Genomic DNA, 18,967 nt, shown 5'->3' on the forward strand with positions numbered 1-18,967 from the left:
GAAGCGGAGGGAAGTAGCTCGGACCTCTCGGCGCTGGCGCTGTTGGAGTGGAGGTGAGGAGGGCCCCATGTGCTGGCGCTCGTGGAGCTTCTCGGCACAGGCTGTGCTTGCTGGCTCGTGGAAATCAGTCATCATCAAAGCAGAAATCTGCTTGCACAACCTCCCTGCATCTAGCTAAAAAGATCTCCTTGCATGACCTGCATTGAGCACAGAAAAAAACATTGATCTATACTTCTTGCTCGTTTCCTGATCCATACAAAAGGACAAAAGAAAAAAATGAAAGATGCTTTAAACTCTGTATATACCCTCTCTGGCAGCTTGCTCGTTTCCTGATCCATACTTCTTCCTGGCTCGAGTAAATACAAAAGTATGATAGCCATAAGCATTGATCTATCTATAAGGTAAATGATCTAGTAAGTATAAAATTCAGATATATAATAGCCATGTAAACAGACTTGAGGAAAACACCACCTAAATTGAAAAAGTAACAGAGATGTAAAATCATACCGTAGCCATTTATCTGATGCACAGTGCAACACACTTACATCCACCAAAATTAGTGCAGTACAGCTCACCTACAAATTGCATTGCATAGCATTTTTCAAGTGTTTGTTCTTGAGCTATTCTATACCTATACCAAAGCCAGCAACACACAACAACCTGCCTGTCAAGGGGTAAAAACTAAAAAACGAAATGCATCACATCTCAGCTGAAATTGACACAAGGGACATTAATCCACAGGAAATTACAGACATCATAGATCAGGGAACCATATCAATTTGGGGAAAGGAGAGAACCAGCTAGGGTTACCCAAATGAAATCCATAAACTATGCACCTGGATCCCGCCGCTGCCGTCGCCCTTCTGTCGGGATCTCGCCGTCGTCGCCACCACCCAGGATGGGATCCCACCGACACTGGTGCCTTTGCTTGAAACTGTGCCAGGATCCAAACGCTCGCACTTCAGGCACCCAAACATGGCTGTGGCGGGGGCGGACTCGTCCTGGGGCGCCGCGGCTGATGTCCTGGGATGGCGTGGGCGCGGCTGACTGTCGAAGGCGGACAACCCAGTGACGGACGTCGGGGCAGGGGCTCGACAGCTGGTGGGGCAGGGCACGGCCGGGCGACGGGGCAGCCGACAGGGGCAGGCGGGCGAGCGATGGGCAGTCGTCTGGTGCCGCGCGGGTTGCAGGGGCAGTCGGGTGGGCGAGCGTCGTGTGTGGAGGCGGCGCAGGGCATGTGGATAAGTTGGTTTGGTCTTGGAGAAATGTATTTGGTCTGAGTGAGGTGAGTTAGGGTTTACAATTGACTATTGGGCTATAAACATCGCGCCAATGCGAATTCGTATATAGCGACGGACGATCCAACTTTTTTTTCTCGAAAACGCAGGAGAGCTGCGCTTCATTATATTAAGAAGAGAATAAAGGGCAAGAGCCCATACAACACCACACAAACCCACACACACACCCACACAAACAGACTCTAGGATTACATTCGAGCCGGAGACACCAAAACATAAGACGACCACGACTGAGCTAGACACTCTAACTACCAGGGAGGAGGGCAGCCAAGAAAGAAAGCCCTCGAGCCCCAGCCATAGACCACAGGTGGCGTTCCTCGCCAGCCAAGATGAGCGCTTTGGCAAGGTTCGGAGCCGCACCATCAAAAACACAACTATTACGATGGTTCCAAATAGTCCAAGCTCCAAGAATGATAAGTGAATTGACTCCTTGCCTCTTCAATCCGACCTCGGAGATGCTGCTAGCATCATCCCACCAAGCATGGAAGGATAGATCAGGAGATTGAGGGGACAAGTTTTGGAGACCGACTTGTCGGAATAGAAAGAACCAGAATTCTCTTGCAAACACACAATTCACAAGGAGATAGTCAATAGTCTCCTCTTCTTGGTCACAAAGAGGACAGCACTCAGGATGAGGCAATCCACGACGTGCGAGTCAATCAGCTGTCCAGCACGCGTTGTGCGCGACCAACTCAATTACTTATATATAGCAACGGATGATGCAACGCAAAAGTAAAATGTTTATAGCAACGGACCATCCATCGATGTATTGAAATTTAGCAACAGATGATCTGAGGGGCACCTTTAGCAACGGTTTATTCAACGCTAATTTTTATCTTTAGCAACGGATGTCCGATGCTATTTTAGTGTTGTGGTGTAGTGGTACCTTGTTTGCATCAAAAGAAGCAACACGCCTTTTAATAGCCATGAAAGTGTTGATGATATCTTCCTCGCTCAACTGTAAGAAGATATCCCTCAATAAAAATCACTAGACAATCATCCAAAAGGCTATCACCCATCTTATTTCTCAACTTGTTCTTGATAAAAGTTACCGCTGGAAATATTCTTTCAACACTTGTGGTAGCCACCGGTAGAAGCAATACCAACTTGATAAGTAAATAGACCCAATAATAAACTTTGCCCCTCTTTGTTTCAACAAGTTTAACTGAGAGGTCAACAAGATTGCTTATGCCTTTGAAAAACTCATTTGTTCTCATGTCATTAATAAATTTTTCAAGTTGCAATCGAGTCTTAGCAAGTCAGAGCTTGGAAATTCATCAGGGTAAAATTCAGCAAGACTATGTACCTTGTTTGCATCAAAAGAAGCAAAGGAATCTGCTAGATTCAAAGCAGCCATACAAGTAAGAAACTCCATATTTACCTCATCAAATTGACTGTCAAGCTCTTGACTAATTCAATGACTCCAATATATACTTCTCTTCTGAAGTGATCATCATTTGTTTGGTTTGGAGCAAAACGTGTTGATCTTCCATATGGCACATAATTATTTTCCATTACAGGAACTTGAATGCCAAATTTGTTGCAAAATATATAACCCTTTGAAGAAATGAAACCCACCCATCAGACGTCATATGTTGCATTTTACTCTTTGCCAAACGAACAAGTGACATTGCATTAAGAATATCTTGATCTTTTCTTTGCAAACACTCAGATAATTCATTTGTGTGTCCAAGAATATCAAGCATCAAATGAGCATTGAAAATGAAATCAAATGACTCAAACACTCCAACCATAGTATGTATTTTTGGCCAATCACCCCTTGATGAAGTATCTTGTCCAAGAGATATGAGTACATCGCGAATTGTGGGACACATAGCAATCATGTTGACCACAGTTTTGTAATGAGAGCCCCATCGGGTATCACCAGGTCTAGGCAGCCCCATCTTTTGATTTAACCCACTTCCAGATTCTAGTATACCACACTCAAGTGCTTTCATGACATTATCATATTGGTGATGTCGAAGCATTCCATGACGCTTACAAGAACTACCAACAATGTTTAGCAAGAGGGATACTCGATCAAAAAAACACACACAATCACCACTGTCTTTGGCAACAGCAAAAAGAACCAATTGGAGTTGATGTGCGAAACAGTGAACATAATAAGCAGATGGTGATTCTTTTATGATCAAGGTTTTCAGCCCTTTAATCTCCCCTTTCACGTTACTAGCCCAATCATAGCCTTGCCCACGGATTTGAGTTGTATTCAAACCATGACTAACTAGTAAAGATTGAATTGCTTCCTTAAGTGATGAAGAAGTAGTATCATCTACAGGAACAATTCCAAGAAACCACTCACATGGCCTTCCTGATTTATCAACATAACGCAAGCAAAGGGCTAGTTGTTCTTTATGGGAGACATCACTAGACTCATCAGCTAAAATTATAAAGTAATCATCACCAATTTCCTTAATGATTTGATCTCTTGTCTTCATTGCACAACATTGAATAATTTCTTTTTGTATGTCTGGACTAGTCAAAGTGCAATTACCTGGAGCATTCTTCAATACAAACTTGTCCACCTCTTCATTATTTGCTTCAAGCCACTTCAAAAGCTCAATGAAGATCCCTCTGTTGCTAGACTCTTCACTTTCATCATGCCCACAGAATGCTAACTCTTGCTGCAAAAGAAACCTCAAACATCTAAGTGAATAAGTCAACTTGATCTTGTAAAGACACCGCTCCTCACTACCCACCTTCCCAATTTTATCATCAATTGCTCCATGGGGAGTCATAAATAAGTTGTATCTTTCTTGAGCTGCATTGTGAGCACTTGTTACACTACCCACATGTAAATCAAGTGCATCATTTCTATTCCAAGTTCTCCAGCCACCTTCCACAAATGCAGATTTCTTAGTTTTCTCCTTTGCAAACAAGTAGCACACAAAGCAAAATGCTGCTTCCTTCTTGATACTATATTGAATCCAAGGATATTTATAAAACCATAGAGGATTGAATTGTTGATCCCTTTGTCCAATTTTTCTACTTTCAAATTCATGAGCATAAGGTTGGTATGGGCCTTTGATGATATAAGATCATCGAATTGCATCTTGATCATTGACAGGATAATTTGCAATAGGCTATCTTTCCCCTGGATCAAGTGGAAGCCGACTAATATCATAAACTGGTGGACTTGGAGTTGGAGGCACTGGAGTTGGAGCCACGTTTTCTTCAATCACTCTATCTTCATCTAGCCTATCTTCTTGTTCTTCAATTTCCTCTTCTGGGATAGCTGTAGCCAACGAAGGAGATGGAGAAGAAGCCTTCTTCTTTGATTCATATTTCTGAAAAAGAGAGGCGATATCACCACTCCTCTTCATTTTTAACAAATCTGCAAGATAAATAAACCAGCCCAATGTTTCAATTAAATATTTAAATTATTTCAGTGATACAATAAAATTTTAAAATTACGAGTGAAGTCATATATGTAAACCTAGTCATGGTGAGATAGAGATCAATCAGATTGATCTAATTGAACCCTAGGTCAAGTGCCGGACGCATGTGATACACGGCGGTAGTAGATGGGATCTACTGCTGGGCGGCGGATTGCCGGACAAAGTGTTGTTCGGTAAAACAGCCGTAACTTTTGATCCGTAACTCGGATTGAGACGATCTCTAAACGAAAATCATAGAGAAAAAAATTTTACATCTGATTCTCCACATGAAACCGTGTTCAGAGAAATTAGAATTGCGAACAAAGGCCGGGAAAATAGAGTTTTTGGATCCACATAGATATTGTCCACCTTATGTAATGGCCTGTGTGCCAATCTGTGAAGATCCTACCCGCAACTATGTAATTTTCATTCACTGCCTTGTGTTAGTGATAGCTAGTCTTGGTGGAATCATTAATGGAGGATGGCGTACGTGGATCATGGAGATGGAGATCACCATGATGAACAGATAGATGGAGATGGAGATCCCCAAAGTGATAATGGGCTATACCAAGTCATATCTATGTTAATGCCATTCTTACTATGTTCTACTTTCATATGCGATGATGTTTTGTCTACATGCGCGTGGTAGTGAAGTAGAACGATCCCTCAGCAATGTTTAAGTTACATGCTCCCCAAACCTTGCACTGTCATGTGTCTTGTACAATCAGTGGTAGGTCTATGAAATTAGGGTGCCACTGGTTTTCCTTGACTAGGCAGGTTCGTATCGGATACTTACTGTAGAAGGGTTGGTTTCTTGAACAAGGTCATACTAATGGTTAGGGACCTTGGAGCATAAGTAGTTGGGCAACACAAGCATAGAGATGCCACCCCAACAACAAGAGTCATATGTGATATGATTAGCAAGGAGTTTCTTACCTATCTACCATATCTACTAGCTGTGATGCTAAAGCTCACTAGTATACTTGTTAGTTGTGGGTCTTAAATCACTAAGTATCAATTGAGGGATATTGATTTTAGTGGGAGTAGATTTTATTTAATATTATTTACTCTGTCTTGGATACGTTGTCTTAGTATTTTGTATTACTTTTATTGTAGATTAATGGCGCCCACCAATCAAACATTTACTTTGCACTCAATTCTTGAGAAAGATAAGTTGAATGGAACAAACTATGCAGATTGGATCCGCAACCTGAGAATTGTTCTCAGGGCTGAGAAAAAGGAAGAGATTCTAGACACACCATTAACAGAAGCACCTGAGATTAATGCATCTACTGCAGAGAAGAACGCTTACAAGAGAGCATGTGATGCGGATCTTGAAGTTTCTCATATCTCTTCCCTATCTTTCCACACTTGGCAAACCACGGTCACCTGCGTGCAAATATACGCATAGCCTAGGAGCACACATTTGGAGAAGTAGAAGGAGCTAAGAAAGGAAAAAGGAGGAAAGACAAGTTCCAGGTGAGAAAAGCGCAAGAGAAAGATCTAGTGAAAGGGCTAGTGCCAAGAAAAAAACTTTTAGGATAAAAATATAGGAAACTCTTGTAGATGACCTTTTTTCTCTGCATACTAATTTATGAGTTGACAAACACCATATTTTGAAGAATAAAATATGAGAAACTCTTGGAAATGCTCTAAGTAAAGAGACGTTGGCATTTGGCAAAATATGTCATATAATTTTTTCCTTCTTTAGCAAAAGAACAATTGGTGAAGTTATTGTAAAACTATTAAAAGAATAAGTAGAGAAATATTATATGTTAAAAATCATTTCTTCACATGCACATGACAGAAGAAACAAAAATCCTCAGTTCATTTACAGTTGTAGAATATGTTATGAAAAACACTAGCTCAACTTAGACTGGTTGTAATAAGGAATAATTTACTCTAGCTGAATAGAATAATTCATGAGCCAGCTTCTGCTCGACAGCCAAAGCAAATGCAAGTAACCAACAGCAACAACCAATCACATTTGAGCTTAATGTGGCAGAGCTCTCAGTTCAAACATTTCTGGGACATGACCTCCGTGTCATATGCAAGATAAATGCAATTTCCAGCATAAATAAATATATACATCACCAAGGAAAGTAAGGCTGAGAAAAAGGAAGCACATATAAAGCATGGAGGCATCATCCTGGAAGCACAAAGAGTAGCATTTCAAACTCACAAAGGGTAGCATTTCAAACTCATAACTTGAATGTGTCAGGTAGCTCGAACTAGTTCATGACTAAATAACTAGCATATGTAATGCTAACCTGCATGACATCTTGTAAACAGCTTTCTCACAACATTACAAAAGCGTTACATTAAAGCACCGGTAAAATAGATAACCAAATGATAATAGATTTATCTAGCTTTGCATCACCAAATTCTAGTAGATTTACCCACACTGCTAGCTGCCCAAACTTGGAAAATCAAGCTCTTGCTGAACATTTAGAGAAGTATCCCACAAGCAACAACCTTAGTCCTTGGTGGCAAGAACCGGTAACTCTATGTAACGGGGAATGTATGGGGTAATATACAGATAGTCCTCTCCTAGACTCCGGAGAACATGCAGTTCCGTACTATCCATGTAATATGATACCAGTTTCTGGTTCCAGTGCTGAACAAGGAATATTGAATTGTGATCTGGATGAATGGCCACAATATCAAAATCATTGAACGGGCAACTCAGTGATCCAAAGAGCTGTGAACAACTCACATTGTGCTTCAGAATCCATTCTTGTGTATCATAGTCCTCAAGAACCCAAACTGATAGCTCTGTGAATTGGAACTGGAGGTCTTTAAATTGCAGATCCGTACTGATGCAGTGCAGATGGCCTTGGGATTGATCAATAAAAGCAGGAATGTTAACTCCTTGCTTATCATGCCAACGGATGACCCTACAAATTTTCGCTTCCCCGTCCACTGCAACTATCATATTCTCCTTTTTCTCAGCATGGTAGACTACAAAATGCAACAAACCATTGACCAAAGCCTTGCCACACATGAATCCGATTATGACTTCACCCCACAGTCCCCATCCACCGCCCTCTTTACCTTGCTCCAACTTGCTTGACCTATTACTCCATGCCCTAGTTTCAGATGAGTAAGAGTGCACCATTTCTATCTCCACCTTCCCCTTCAGATTTATCCAGAATTGGACCAAGTGGAAGCGTGAGGAGACAACCGGGTCAAACATCAGATAGGTGTGTGCATATCTTTCCCCATCATCACCATCATAGTTCTCTTTCAGTTGAGGTGGAGACGGACAAGAGCTAGAGCTGGCGGGCACAGTCACCAATTCCTCAGTCGTAGGGTTGCACACAATGTACCCAAACTTGTTATCTTGGATGCACCCAAAGAGCAAGATCCCGTTGCAGGAATCCAAGAGGGCGATACGCTCGACCCCAGGCAGCTTCGCCATGAGGAAGGAGAAGGAAGGGTCGACTGGAGGAGCATATTCTCCGCTCCCTGGTAGGCTGGTGAAGTGCCCATAGCTGTAAGGCCCGTCAGCACCACCGTGGAAGAAGCCTTCCAAGGTCTGGGGCAGCTTCTTGCAGTGGAGGGGGTTGGCGATGAGGTCGTGCCAGGGTTTCGACACACACTTGGATCGGCGGACATCCTTGACGGGCACGCATGAGAGGATCTCCACCATTAGGTCATCATAGAGGCCCGCCACCACCGTCCCCTTTGCGCAGTCCATGCCGCCGGGAACGAGGAAGGGATGCGCCACAAGCTGCAATTTTTGCGGAGAATCAGGTGAGGTTAGGGGATGGATGCGCACAAGAGAGGCACGGACCAAGAAATGCGACGGATGGGGAATCTACCGGCTGCCGGAGAGGGTCCGCGTCGACGGCGGCGTGCTAGTCAGGGGGGATCGGGGAATTGCCCAGATGGGGAATTTTCTAAACCCTTGCAGCTTTGCACCTCCTGACTCTCGTGTCTCACCTCATGACACGGTGATTATTAACTTTTTACCATTATTACCATCGGTACCTCCTCAGATAGCAGCTTTAGAATTGCCACTACATCTTCACTGGTAGAAAGAGAAAACAACTACAAATTTACTATATTTGCTCGCGTGGCAGGAGGAGAGCCAGAGAGAGACAACTGACAAGTGGGGTCTAGTTGTCTGTGAGTAGAAAGACATCAGGGGTAGGGGGCATCATTTTGCATGGGGCTGGTGACTTGGATCCATGCTAGAGTGAGGTGTTGGCATGCCACGTGAGCAGAAGTGGCATTTTTGTATCGAATTTCTCTTCCTACTACTAACATGTAGTGCCAGTTCTAAGAATGCTATGTCAGGGGTCGACATCCAAAATAATGGTAAAAAATTAATAAATATCCCTAGGACATGACCACGCAACTGCACGACACTGCTACTACGCGCATGACTACACCGAGTCGCTTCCGCTGCACCTGCGCATCTAGTGGTAATCCCGTGATCTATAACTTGTAGTTGATCCTGTTTATGAGGTCGAAATATTTGTTTTCTAGCTAGCGTAGCATCCTCGTAATCCTTCAGCACAGTGGCGGCCAGCCCAACATAGTCCACGGCCAAATGGTGAGGGGTACTACACTTTGGGCCAAATCTACAAGGTGGTCCATGGACCACTCTGTCCACCTTGTAGCTCCGCCACTACATGCATACGTCAAATAATTTGATGTGATGTGGAATCTTAAAAATTTTTGAAACTAAACCAGGCCTTATATAAATAAAGCTGTACAAACATCTCAGTCACCTTCCAGTATTAATTGAAACGGTATTAATCGAAACCAAATAATAACAGAGGATACACAGCTAGTGAAAGGGAGGAAACACTCTGCCTCATTTCCATGGCAGTAGAAACCTGAATGGCCAGTGAATCCACAGAAGCAAACTAGAATGGGTAACACGAACTGATCAAACATTTTCATGCAGATTACGGATGGAACAAAAAAAAACAGACGAGACTGAATTCCCTTCAAACAAGCATCTCAAGCTGTCAATAATATACAAATACGAATGAAGTACTAGCTACGTCCTTCCAAATATATAAATATTTTTTATCCAAAGAGTGATTCATGCAACACAAACCGACTTCTCCATATAATCATGGACTTGAAAGGAAATTGACCAATTCTTGTTTAGACTATATTGAAGAATTTGTTACATAATCATTACAGTTGAAAATTAGATTATGACTCCATTTACCACTTTATATGGAGCTGAATCAAGTTAGAAATCCGTTTTGTAATGCATTCAGTCTAAATTGAGGCTAACCTAGGTGAAGCTAAAATGAAAGATTTATAACCTTCAGTGCACGACCGGGACCGGCAGTCACCAAATTTGAATATTAATCTCGTGCGCAGCACAATAGGTACTTTTTTTTTTGCGAAAATGCACAATATAGGTACTATAATGTACCAAATGGTGGATTATCAAAAAAAAAAAACAACAAAATGGTGTCAAAAGGTCATATTTGTTATACCTTTTGAGCAATCAGGTTAATTCTCAGGTAAAAACAGGAACATCAAGCAGCTCGCTTCAGTTAAAAAGTGAAAGATGTATGTTCTAGAATAAAATGTTGTATGCCACAAATATATTGCAAAGAAAAATGGTAATAGTACCTAAATGTTGCTTCATCCAAAAGAAGCTATCAAATAGAACAAGATGGGAGGGAAGCTTTATTAGAATTATAGGAACAATCATTGCATGTGTATATGGGAAAGCTAGCATCATTCTCCCTTCATTTGCAGCAACAAACTAGAAATCTTTTGGCACTGGAATTTGAGATGAAATGCATTCAAAGTGAGATCAAATATCAAACTGCAGGGTGCAGGGAAAGAAACATTGTTTTGCTAAATGTAATTTCTCTCCACGACACTCTTAAAAAAATGCAAATAATTTGCATGTAAAGCAATCTCTGCACCTCTATCAGGCCAAAATTCTACTAGGCTGCTACAGCAAGGTTCAAATTACTATTCCCCAGCACAGATTAAAGCAATGGTCCGAAAACACTATGAATATCATGTAATGGAGGTGGAGCTTTCAGTCAAAAGCATTCTGAAAGATGCACTGTCCACACTCCCAGCATACAAAAGATACACCATGGAAACAAAATCTAGAAGTCATCGATCACTCACTGGAATATTTATAAGATGATTATCATTCTAGAAACACAAAGAGTAGAGTACTAAAACTGATAATTTGAATACAAAACATCCGAAGCAGTGCAATAAGCCAACTGCATACACGATAACTTGCCCCAAGTCTCAATTGCTTCCTGGCAGTATTTATTCGACCAAAAACACAAAAAGGAATACATCCAAGCACCAGCAAAATGCACCGCCTAATTCCAGTTGAACATCCCAAGGAGTATGATAAAAGTAACCAACAGTGATTAATTTGAATAAAACATTGCTAGTCTCTTTACACTATTGTTGGTTGCCCCTCCAGAAAATCAGTTGAAGCTCTGCCGCTGAGCACAGGCACATCCGCGAAATAGGGAACATAAGGGATAATCAGCCCACAACCATGTCCTAGAGTGTAGAGATCACACACTTCCTCAGTATCCATGTCATATGACATCAGTTTCCAGCTGCAGCGGTGAACGAAGAAAACCAAATTGCGATCTGGGTGAATGGTGATCACATCTAAGTCATTGACTCCACAACTCATTTCTCCAAACAGCTGTGAACAACTCACGCTTTTCTTCAGGACCCAATGCCCTGCATCATAGTCCTCAAGAACCCAAATGGATAGTCCAGTGATGTGGATGGGATGGTCTTGTTTTTTATGTGCAGTGATGCAATGCAGGTGTCCTTGGGATTGACCAATAAAAGTAGCATCAGTAAATTCATTCAAGCCTGGCCAGTGGATCGCCATAAGTTTCTTCCCTTGCATGTCCGCCACAACTATCTTAATATCCTGTCTCTGTGACGGTGTTAGTATGGGCTGCGGGTAGACTGGAACATGCAGCATGCCATTAACATCAGCATAGCCCAACTTAGATCGCACTTCGTCAAGTTCCATCCATTCTCTCCATTTTATCCATTCTGTAGTACTATTTCTCCAAACCCCAGTTTCAGATGAGAAGGCAAGCACAGTGTTGACTAACCTAGTTTCGTCATTACTGTGCCAGAATTGGAGCAGGTGAAAGTGCGAGGAGACATCCGGGTTGAAAATCAGAAGGCTGTTGACTTCATTTGCAAAATGTTGTTCACAATCACATGTTCTGGGCGGATGTGAACTAATGCCAGGGCTGGGCACGCACATCCATTGTTCAGTGGCAGGGTTGCAAATGATGTACTTGTATCTGTCACAATCAATGAAGTTCTCAAAGAGGAGGAGTCCATTGTGGGCGCTCAAGAGTTTGATTTGCTTAATCTCAGGCAGCTTTGTGAGGAAGGAGAATGAGGCATCGACGAGAGGCACAGATTTCCCTGATAGGTTGATGAATCGCAAATCATTCACGCCACCGCCAACGCTGCTGTCGATGAAGAAACCCTCTAGGGTTTGGGGGAACTTTCGGCGGCCAAGGCGATCGACGATGAGGTCGCACCAGCCTTTGGAGACGCACTTGAACCGGAAAAGTGGCTTAGCGGGGAGGCAGGAGAGGATCTTCACGACGGGGTCATCAGGGAAGCCATCAGCTGCAGCGGCCTTGGTCCTCTTGGGGCCATCCATGGTACTACGGAAGCAGTACCTGGAGGTGAGTTGAGGCTGCAAGGAGAACGGTATGAGCATCGAGAGAGAAATGAAGCGTGGCAAAATTGTCTGGGGAGCTTACCAGCCACAGGAGACAATGGGGATCAACAGATCATCAACACAAGAGCACTGCTGGTGTGTGGTGTACAGCAACCTTAAAAACTACTCTAAACGCATTGCCAGATTCAATCCTAGGATGAATGTAAACATAAAAACATTCCACAGTTAGCCATATACCTAGCCCAGCCAATCTGTTGCCCATAATGGAAAGAGCAGGACTTACCAAGGGGAGCAGCCATCAGGGTCTGTGGTCAAACATCCGGATCGAGTGCCTATTGCATCACCCACCTACGAATCAACAACAAACAAATGAGTTCAAGCCAAAAACACAGATTGTAGGAAAAATCGCCGTGGAACCCTAACCCTACTTCGTCATAATAAGGCGGCGGCGGGGGGTGGGGGGTGGGATGGGGGTGGTAATGGCCTCACTTACCTGCCTTATGTTCGGAGCGCCTGTGGGGACTGTAGATCTATGGGGTTCGATCGAGCAGGGCTCACCGTCTTCGCTGAAGTAGAGCGTCGTTGTCTCAGTCGTCGTGGAGCTGAGCTCGGGAGAGGGGAACGGAGAAGAGGAAGGGGAGGGTGGGGGAATGAATGGGAACGGGGTGACTAATGGATCAGGGCGAGAGCATAATCGAGCCAGGGGCAAGAATGTATTTTTCCCCTACCTGATCCAACGTGGTAGGCTGATCTGGACTAACACGACGCAAGAAAATAGCAAAAATGAAGCATCGGACACAGTGCATGCGGCAAATGTTTAATTGCCAATCTAAAGCTGGCAACTGAAGGAGTGGCAACCAAATGCGATAGCAGATACTTTTCTTCCCTTGCTTGTCCACCACAGCTATCTTGTGTGTGTGTGTGTGACCATGGCGAGTAGACTAGAACATGCATCATGCCATTAACATCCGCACAGCCCAACGTAGATGGTGCTTTGCCAAATGCTAGCGGTTCTCCCCATTCTGTCCATTCTCTAGTACTATTTCTCCAGACCCAATTTCAGATAAGACATGCACATTTTGCAATGACATGATACCATAGCGCCAGTGCCAGAGCTGGAGCAGGTGAAAGTGTGAGGAGACAGCCGGGTAAAAAAAATCAGAAAGTTCTTGACTTCACTTAAGAATTCGTCTTCAGTGATCTTTATCAGTGGATGTTTAGTAGTGCCAGGGAAGGGCACGCGCATCCATTGTTCAGTGGCAGGTCTGCCACGATCGAAGGAGCACGCAAACAGGAGGAGCCCATTGTGGGCGCTCAAGAGGTCGATTTGCTTAATCCCAGGCAGCTTCGTGAGGAAGGAGAAGGAGGCATCGACGAGAGGAACAGATTTCCCTGACAGGTTGTGATGAATCGTCAATAATTCACAAAATCACCGTCGCTGCCACTGACAAAGAAACCCTCTGGGGTTTGGGGAAACTTCCTGCGGCCAAGGTGATCGATGATGAGGTGACACCAGCCTTTGGAGACGCACTTGAACCAGAAAAGCGGCTTCGCAGGGAGGCAGTTGAGGCTGCAAGGGTAATGGGATGGTCGCTCGGCCAATCGTGTTGAGAGGCCAAGTACGGTCAGGACTCTTTCTTTTTTTTAAAAAAAATTATTAATATTTATGATATCAACTAAGTATTATTGGGTTCTTCATTAATTGTATTTTCATAATATATCTATTTGATGTTATAAATCTTTGTAACTTTTTTTATAATTTTGGTCAAACTTGAGATGCTTTGACTGTTCAAGATTCTTAGAATGACTTATAATTTGGGATGGAGGGAGTATCACTTTCTTATATTTTTATATATTTAGATAAATGCATATTACCTCCGAGCCACTATAGGAACATAGCTCCAGAAACAGCTCTTTTAGACCAGTACACGTTCTGAGAATATGAAATACACTGGCCCCAAAGGTGTGTCCATTGCTGATTACGAAGAGGTGCAAGAATAATAGATGAGGGAGTACTGTAAGGTGTTCCATCAGGTACTGAAAAACAAATATGTCCTGCTGAGTCACAAGAAGACAGCAAAAAAAGAAAGATCATATTATTAAGTGGCTCAGAAGGGGAAAACATTCATTTTCTAAAGAACTGATTACCACACGACAAAGGTAGTTATAGCCTAATGGATTTTTGCTATGTACTTCTGATGCAAAACTGGGCCAATGTGAATCTAGATTAAACATGATAATTTTCTATTTTAACATGCTTCAGTTCTGAAGTCTTTCCCCAACTACAAAGCCTGACAACAGATATATAATGAATAGATACCATACAAGAACAAATGAAGGTTATTAAAATTTTCACAACTGTTCATATCTCCTTCCTAACCACTAACCAGACTAAGATTGATGCCCCTGTGACTAACCAATAAACTACAGCAGCATATATATCAAGATTTCTTTGAGCTTCCTCACCCAAGCAAAGTGTAGATTTTGCAAGGATATTCTCGGATGCCACCATTATCAGAGCATCCTGTCCAGCCCCATATGTTGAATTGGACTAACCGCCAAAGTCATGTTCCTTACTTAGGACTCACATCTAGACATATTAGAAACAAGATTGTCAAAATCTCAATTCTATCAGATGACTTAACGATTCCCTATGGATAAAGGAGCTTGATTCATGATTCTACTAAATAGAATATATCTTTTTAGCATTTTCATATTTAAGTTTATGATTGTGATCCAATTTAATGACCTCTGGTCCGATTTAGGATCACAATTTTGACAACCTCATTCTTCTATAATATCACATAATTGATTAAGGAAGAGATGTAAGGTCAGAAAGATAATCTCTGGCAAACTTGCAGTGCAAAGATAGCTGAAATTCAGCATATTGGTACAGATGAATCAATAAGATTGCTACCATAAAGCTAAATTACCTCTCATATACACATTAGATCAATGCTGTTTTTTTCTCTAGCTGAATTTTCAAGGTTTTGCCATCTCTGATATTATAGTTGGCTTAAATTATTTTTGTCACTCTTTATTCAACTGATATGCATTCAGGAAGATTATTCATTCTTGCATGTATTTCTATTGGAACACAGATAAATCAAACTGAATGATGCAAGCCTGCCTGATATAAAAAACTGAAAGTCTAAAACTATGAAACAAACTGTCTGCAGCTAGATCAAACCGAACGATAAAAACCTGCTACATCAAACTAAATGACCAAACTGAGATTGTCTGATGGACAAACTGAAGATTTGTTTCATGGCCAAAGTGAACGCATTCCACAGCCTAAAACTTAAAGATGAATGCCTGAAACTATGAATGACTGAACTTCAACAGATTTATGTATAAACCAGTTCATGCAGATGACCTGATTTTTGTTCACTGAATGCCCAGGCTGACTGGTTGGCGATCATCTGAATCGGCCATCATCACCGTGCCTGTCGGTCACCTATTGCCAGATGATTTACAGGAGAAGTGAGTTGAGACAGAGCCTGCACAGACAATTGAACTAAAATGATGAACGGTGATGGCTTGTTGGGTGCCGACAACGACTGATTAAACTGACCAGCAGTGATCCAGCAAAACAAAACTCACCATGACGAATGGTGATGGGCTAATTCCGGCAGTCCATGGTCTTGACGAAGCACAGTGAGGACAGGGCAGAACACCATGGGCCGCCTGGGGCAGCGAATAGACTCACGGTGAGCATCATCGGCTGAAAGAGGAAGCCGCGGTGAGTTGGAGCTGAAGGAGCACCACCGGATCATTGTATGCCACTGTCTTTGCCAGCCAAATCGACAGTGGCTGCGATGCCCTTGAGCTCCTCGGCCGCCAAATTCAGCCAGGACTAAAATTTACAAAGACAAGAAAACCCACCAGATAAATACTACTGGAAGTTAAAATAAAAATATAAATACTACTGGGTAGATAAGATACCATAGCTTAACTTCTCCAGACTGATGACACTTCCAAAACATCTTCATGTACAATTAAGCACAACATAACACGTCCTAATAACACTTGACTCTGTTAAAAACAAGGAACCATAAAATCAGAAGCAAATTAAAGTGCTTTAAATTTACCAATCGCATGCGTGGCAACTGAATGAAATGTCAAACCACACTACCACAGGCTAATTGGAAGCGGGGACTGGATAACCAAGCATGCACAGCAGCATCATGGAGAGGGTGTAATTTTGCTTGTTAGCCTTTTTGGCAGTGGCTTGCCATCCTTGAGTTATCGGTAACTATTCCTTGTGTTCATCTTTACTTGCTCGCTGACGTTGATATGCTTTCACCGAGTTACTTTGATTAGTTTTGGGAACCTAGAATAAGATCACTTTTACTGAAATAACTAATGTTGTAAACTTCATTGTAGACTTGCTTTCCCAAATGTATGAACTTACTCATGCTGGTGCAACAACCTCTCAAGCTTTGAGCAAAAGTACCACATTGAAACAGTACAAGAAGTAGACACTTTAGTCTAAACGTGTCTTAAAATCAGATGACTTCATCATAAGACTAAGGACCAGATCTTCTTGAACTCCTCAAGAGTAGAAAAACAAAAACGGAGTTTCTTCAGCAAATTATAAAGCTATTGCTCTAAAAACAAATAAAGCCAAAGGATGCCGAAATAATGATAGGTCTTATTGCAAGGACTCCCCTCATTCATACTTAACAAAAGTTCAGACTTGCAGCATTACAATACTAAAATTTACAATGATAAGATCTATCATATACATACTACAGGGTAGATAAGAAACCATAGCTTAGCTTCTCCGGAATGATAACACTTCCAAATCACCTCAGCGCTGATAGCAGTTGGTCATGTATCTAGTATAGCAGGGCCTAAGTATTGCCCATTGCAGTTTTGTTTTCTTTTCTGTTTCAGTTGTGTGGCTGTAATAGGCTTGCTTGGGGGTCAAGAAGATAAGACCCTTGGCAGCCAAGTTAACTAGGAATCTACTCTAGAATATGCCTATCCAAGAGGTAGCCCTCAGCCTATAAGAGCTGGAGATTGGGCAAGGGTTTTGTAACCGAGATCCACTTTTGCAATTCAATCAAAAGGCCATAGCAGGCAAACTGCCCTCTGGCTGTTGCCAGATCAATCTCGTGTTCACCTAGTTTATCCAACAATTGGTATCAGAGCGAGTCCTTGATCCTGAGAGATGGCCACCTCCGCAGAGAGAGCAGCTGCCACCGCAGCAGCCGCCGGGCAGCGTGCGCAGCGTCTGGCAGCGGCAGAGGCCGCAGCCGCGCAAGCGCAGCAAGCCGCGGAGGCCGCAGCAGCCGCAGCCAGGGAGGCCGCTACCACGGCCGCCGCCCTGCGTCGAGAGCTCTGGGATGAGCAGCCACTTGAGGAGGAGGAGCCGCACCAGGATCTGCGCGAGGAGCCGCGCGATCGCCGCCGTCCGCCTCGGAGGAGCCCGGACCGGATGCGCAGGCAGTCGCGGTCGCCGGATCAGGATCGCCGTCGCGGACGTGGCGGCAGGGGCCGCTCGCCGGTGATCCAGGCCGTGTACAAGGACTCCGGCGGCTCCACCACTTGGCCGATGCTGTCCAAGACCAACTACCACGAGTGGGCGTCGATCATGAAGCTGAAGCTTCAAGCTCGCCAACTTTGGGACGCGATCGAGTACGGCGATCTTCCCCACCATGAGGACCGTCGCACCGTCGAAGCGCTCATCGCCGCCGTTCCTCAAGAGATGCAGATGCCGCTGTCGGAGAAGGCGACGGCGAAGGAGGCGTGGGACTCCCTCGCCACTGCACGCATCGGAGGAGAACGAGCTCGGCGCACCGCTCTACAACGTCTACGCCGCGAGTGGGAGTTGTTGTCTTTCCGCCCAGGTGAGCAGGCTGAGGATTTTACTCTGCGCCTGGTTGCTTTGAAGCAGCAGCTCGCCCTCCATGGCGACACGGACATCAACGAGGAGCGTGCGGTGGAGAAGCTCCTGCGCGCTGCACCGGCCAAGTACGCGCAGCTCTGCATCGCCATCGAGACCCTCCTCGACTTCTAGGACCTCACCATCGAGGAGGTGTCGGGTCGACTGAAGGCGGTGGACGATCTGCAGGAGGTCCCCGGAGAGCCCCTCATCATCGCCGGCAAGCTGATGCTCTCGAAAGAGCAGTGGCATGCATGGCAGAAGGAGAGAAAGAAGGGCGTCCAGGACTCTGCTTCCGCCAGCGGCAAGGAGCCGCGGCGTCGCCCCCGTGGCGGGAAGAAGCAGAGGGCCAAGAACGAGCGCCGCGAAGACGACGGCGAGCGCAAGGCCAACCGCGACGACATCTGCCTGAACTGCAAGCGGCCTGGTCACTGGGCACGCGACTGCCGTGATCCTCCGCGACAAGGCGGTGGCGGTGGAAGAGATTGCGGCGGCCAGCAGCAGGGAGGCGGCGGCGGTGGTGCGCGGGGCGCAGCACATGTCGCAGAGGCGGATTCGGATGATGGCGCGCTCTTCTTCGTCCACGGCGTCGTGCAACTGGAGGAAAAGGCGCCTGAAGTCCTCTGCACCAAGGCCGCCGCGTTCCTGGACTTCGCCGAGCCGCGCGCACGTGCCTTCCTCGGTGACGCCAGCGACG

General features: G+C 44.2%; 2 protein-coding genes across 2 annotated transcripts; both read right to left on the reverse strand.

The window, feature by feature from the left end:
• LOC8075028 (F-box protein At2g23160) lies at nucleotides 6,865-8,615 on the reverse strand. The gene is made up of 2 exons (XM_002461532.2): nucleotides 8,518-8,615; nucleotides 6,865-8,426 (listed from the first exon to the last, which is right to left on the reverse strand). The coding sequence occupies exon 2, from the start codon at nucleotides 8,391-8,393 to the stop codon at nucleotides 7,170-7,172; it is 1,224 nt and encodes a 407-aa protein (XP_002461577.2). The 5' UTR covers nucleotides 8,394-8,426; nucleotides 8,518-8,615; the 3' UTR covers nucleotides 6,865-7,169.
• LOC8075029 (F-box protein At1g30790) lies at nucleotides 10,873-13,031 on the reverse strand. The gene is made up of 4 exons (XM_002461533.2): nucleotides 12,874-13,031; nucleotides 12,664-12,728; nucleotides 12,463-12,571; nucleotides 10,873-12,395 (listed from the first exon to the last, which is right to left on the reverse strand). The coding sequence occupies exon 4, from the start codon at nucleotides 12,357-12,359 to the stop codon at nucleotides 11,103-11,105; it is 1,257 nt and encodes a 418-aa protein (XP_002461578.2). The 5' UTR covers nucleotides 12,360-12,395; nucleotides 12,463-12,571; nucleotides 12,664-12,728; nucleotides 12,874-13,031; the 3' UTR covers nucleotides 10,873-11,102.

Source organism: Sorghum bicolor, chromosome 2, assembly GCF_000003195.3.
Source record: "Sorghum bicolor cultivar BTx623 chromosome 2, Sorghum_bicolor_NCBIv3, whole genome shotgun sequence".
NCBI lineage: Eukaryota > Viridiplantae > Streptophyta > Magnoliopsida > Poales > Poaceae > Sorghum > Sorghum bicolor.

What these genes read in the sequence shown, in the direction of transcription:
- LOC8075028 (XM_002461532.2), bottom strand. Translation starts at nt 8,393, where the DNA reads ATGGACTGCGCAAAGGGGACGGTGGTGGCGGGCCTCTATGATGACCTA.
- LOC8075029 (XM_002461533.2), bottom strand. Translation starts at nt 12,359, where the DNA reads ATGGATGGCCCCAAGAGGACCAAGGCCGCTGCAGCTGATGGCTTCCCT.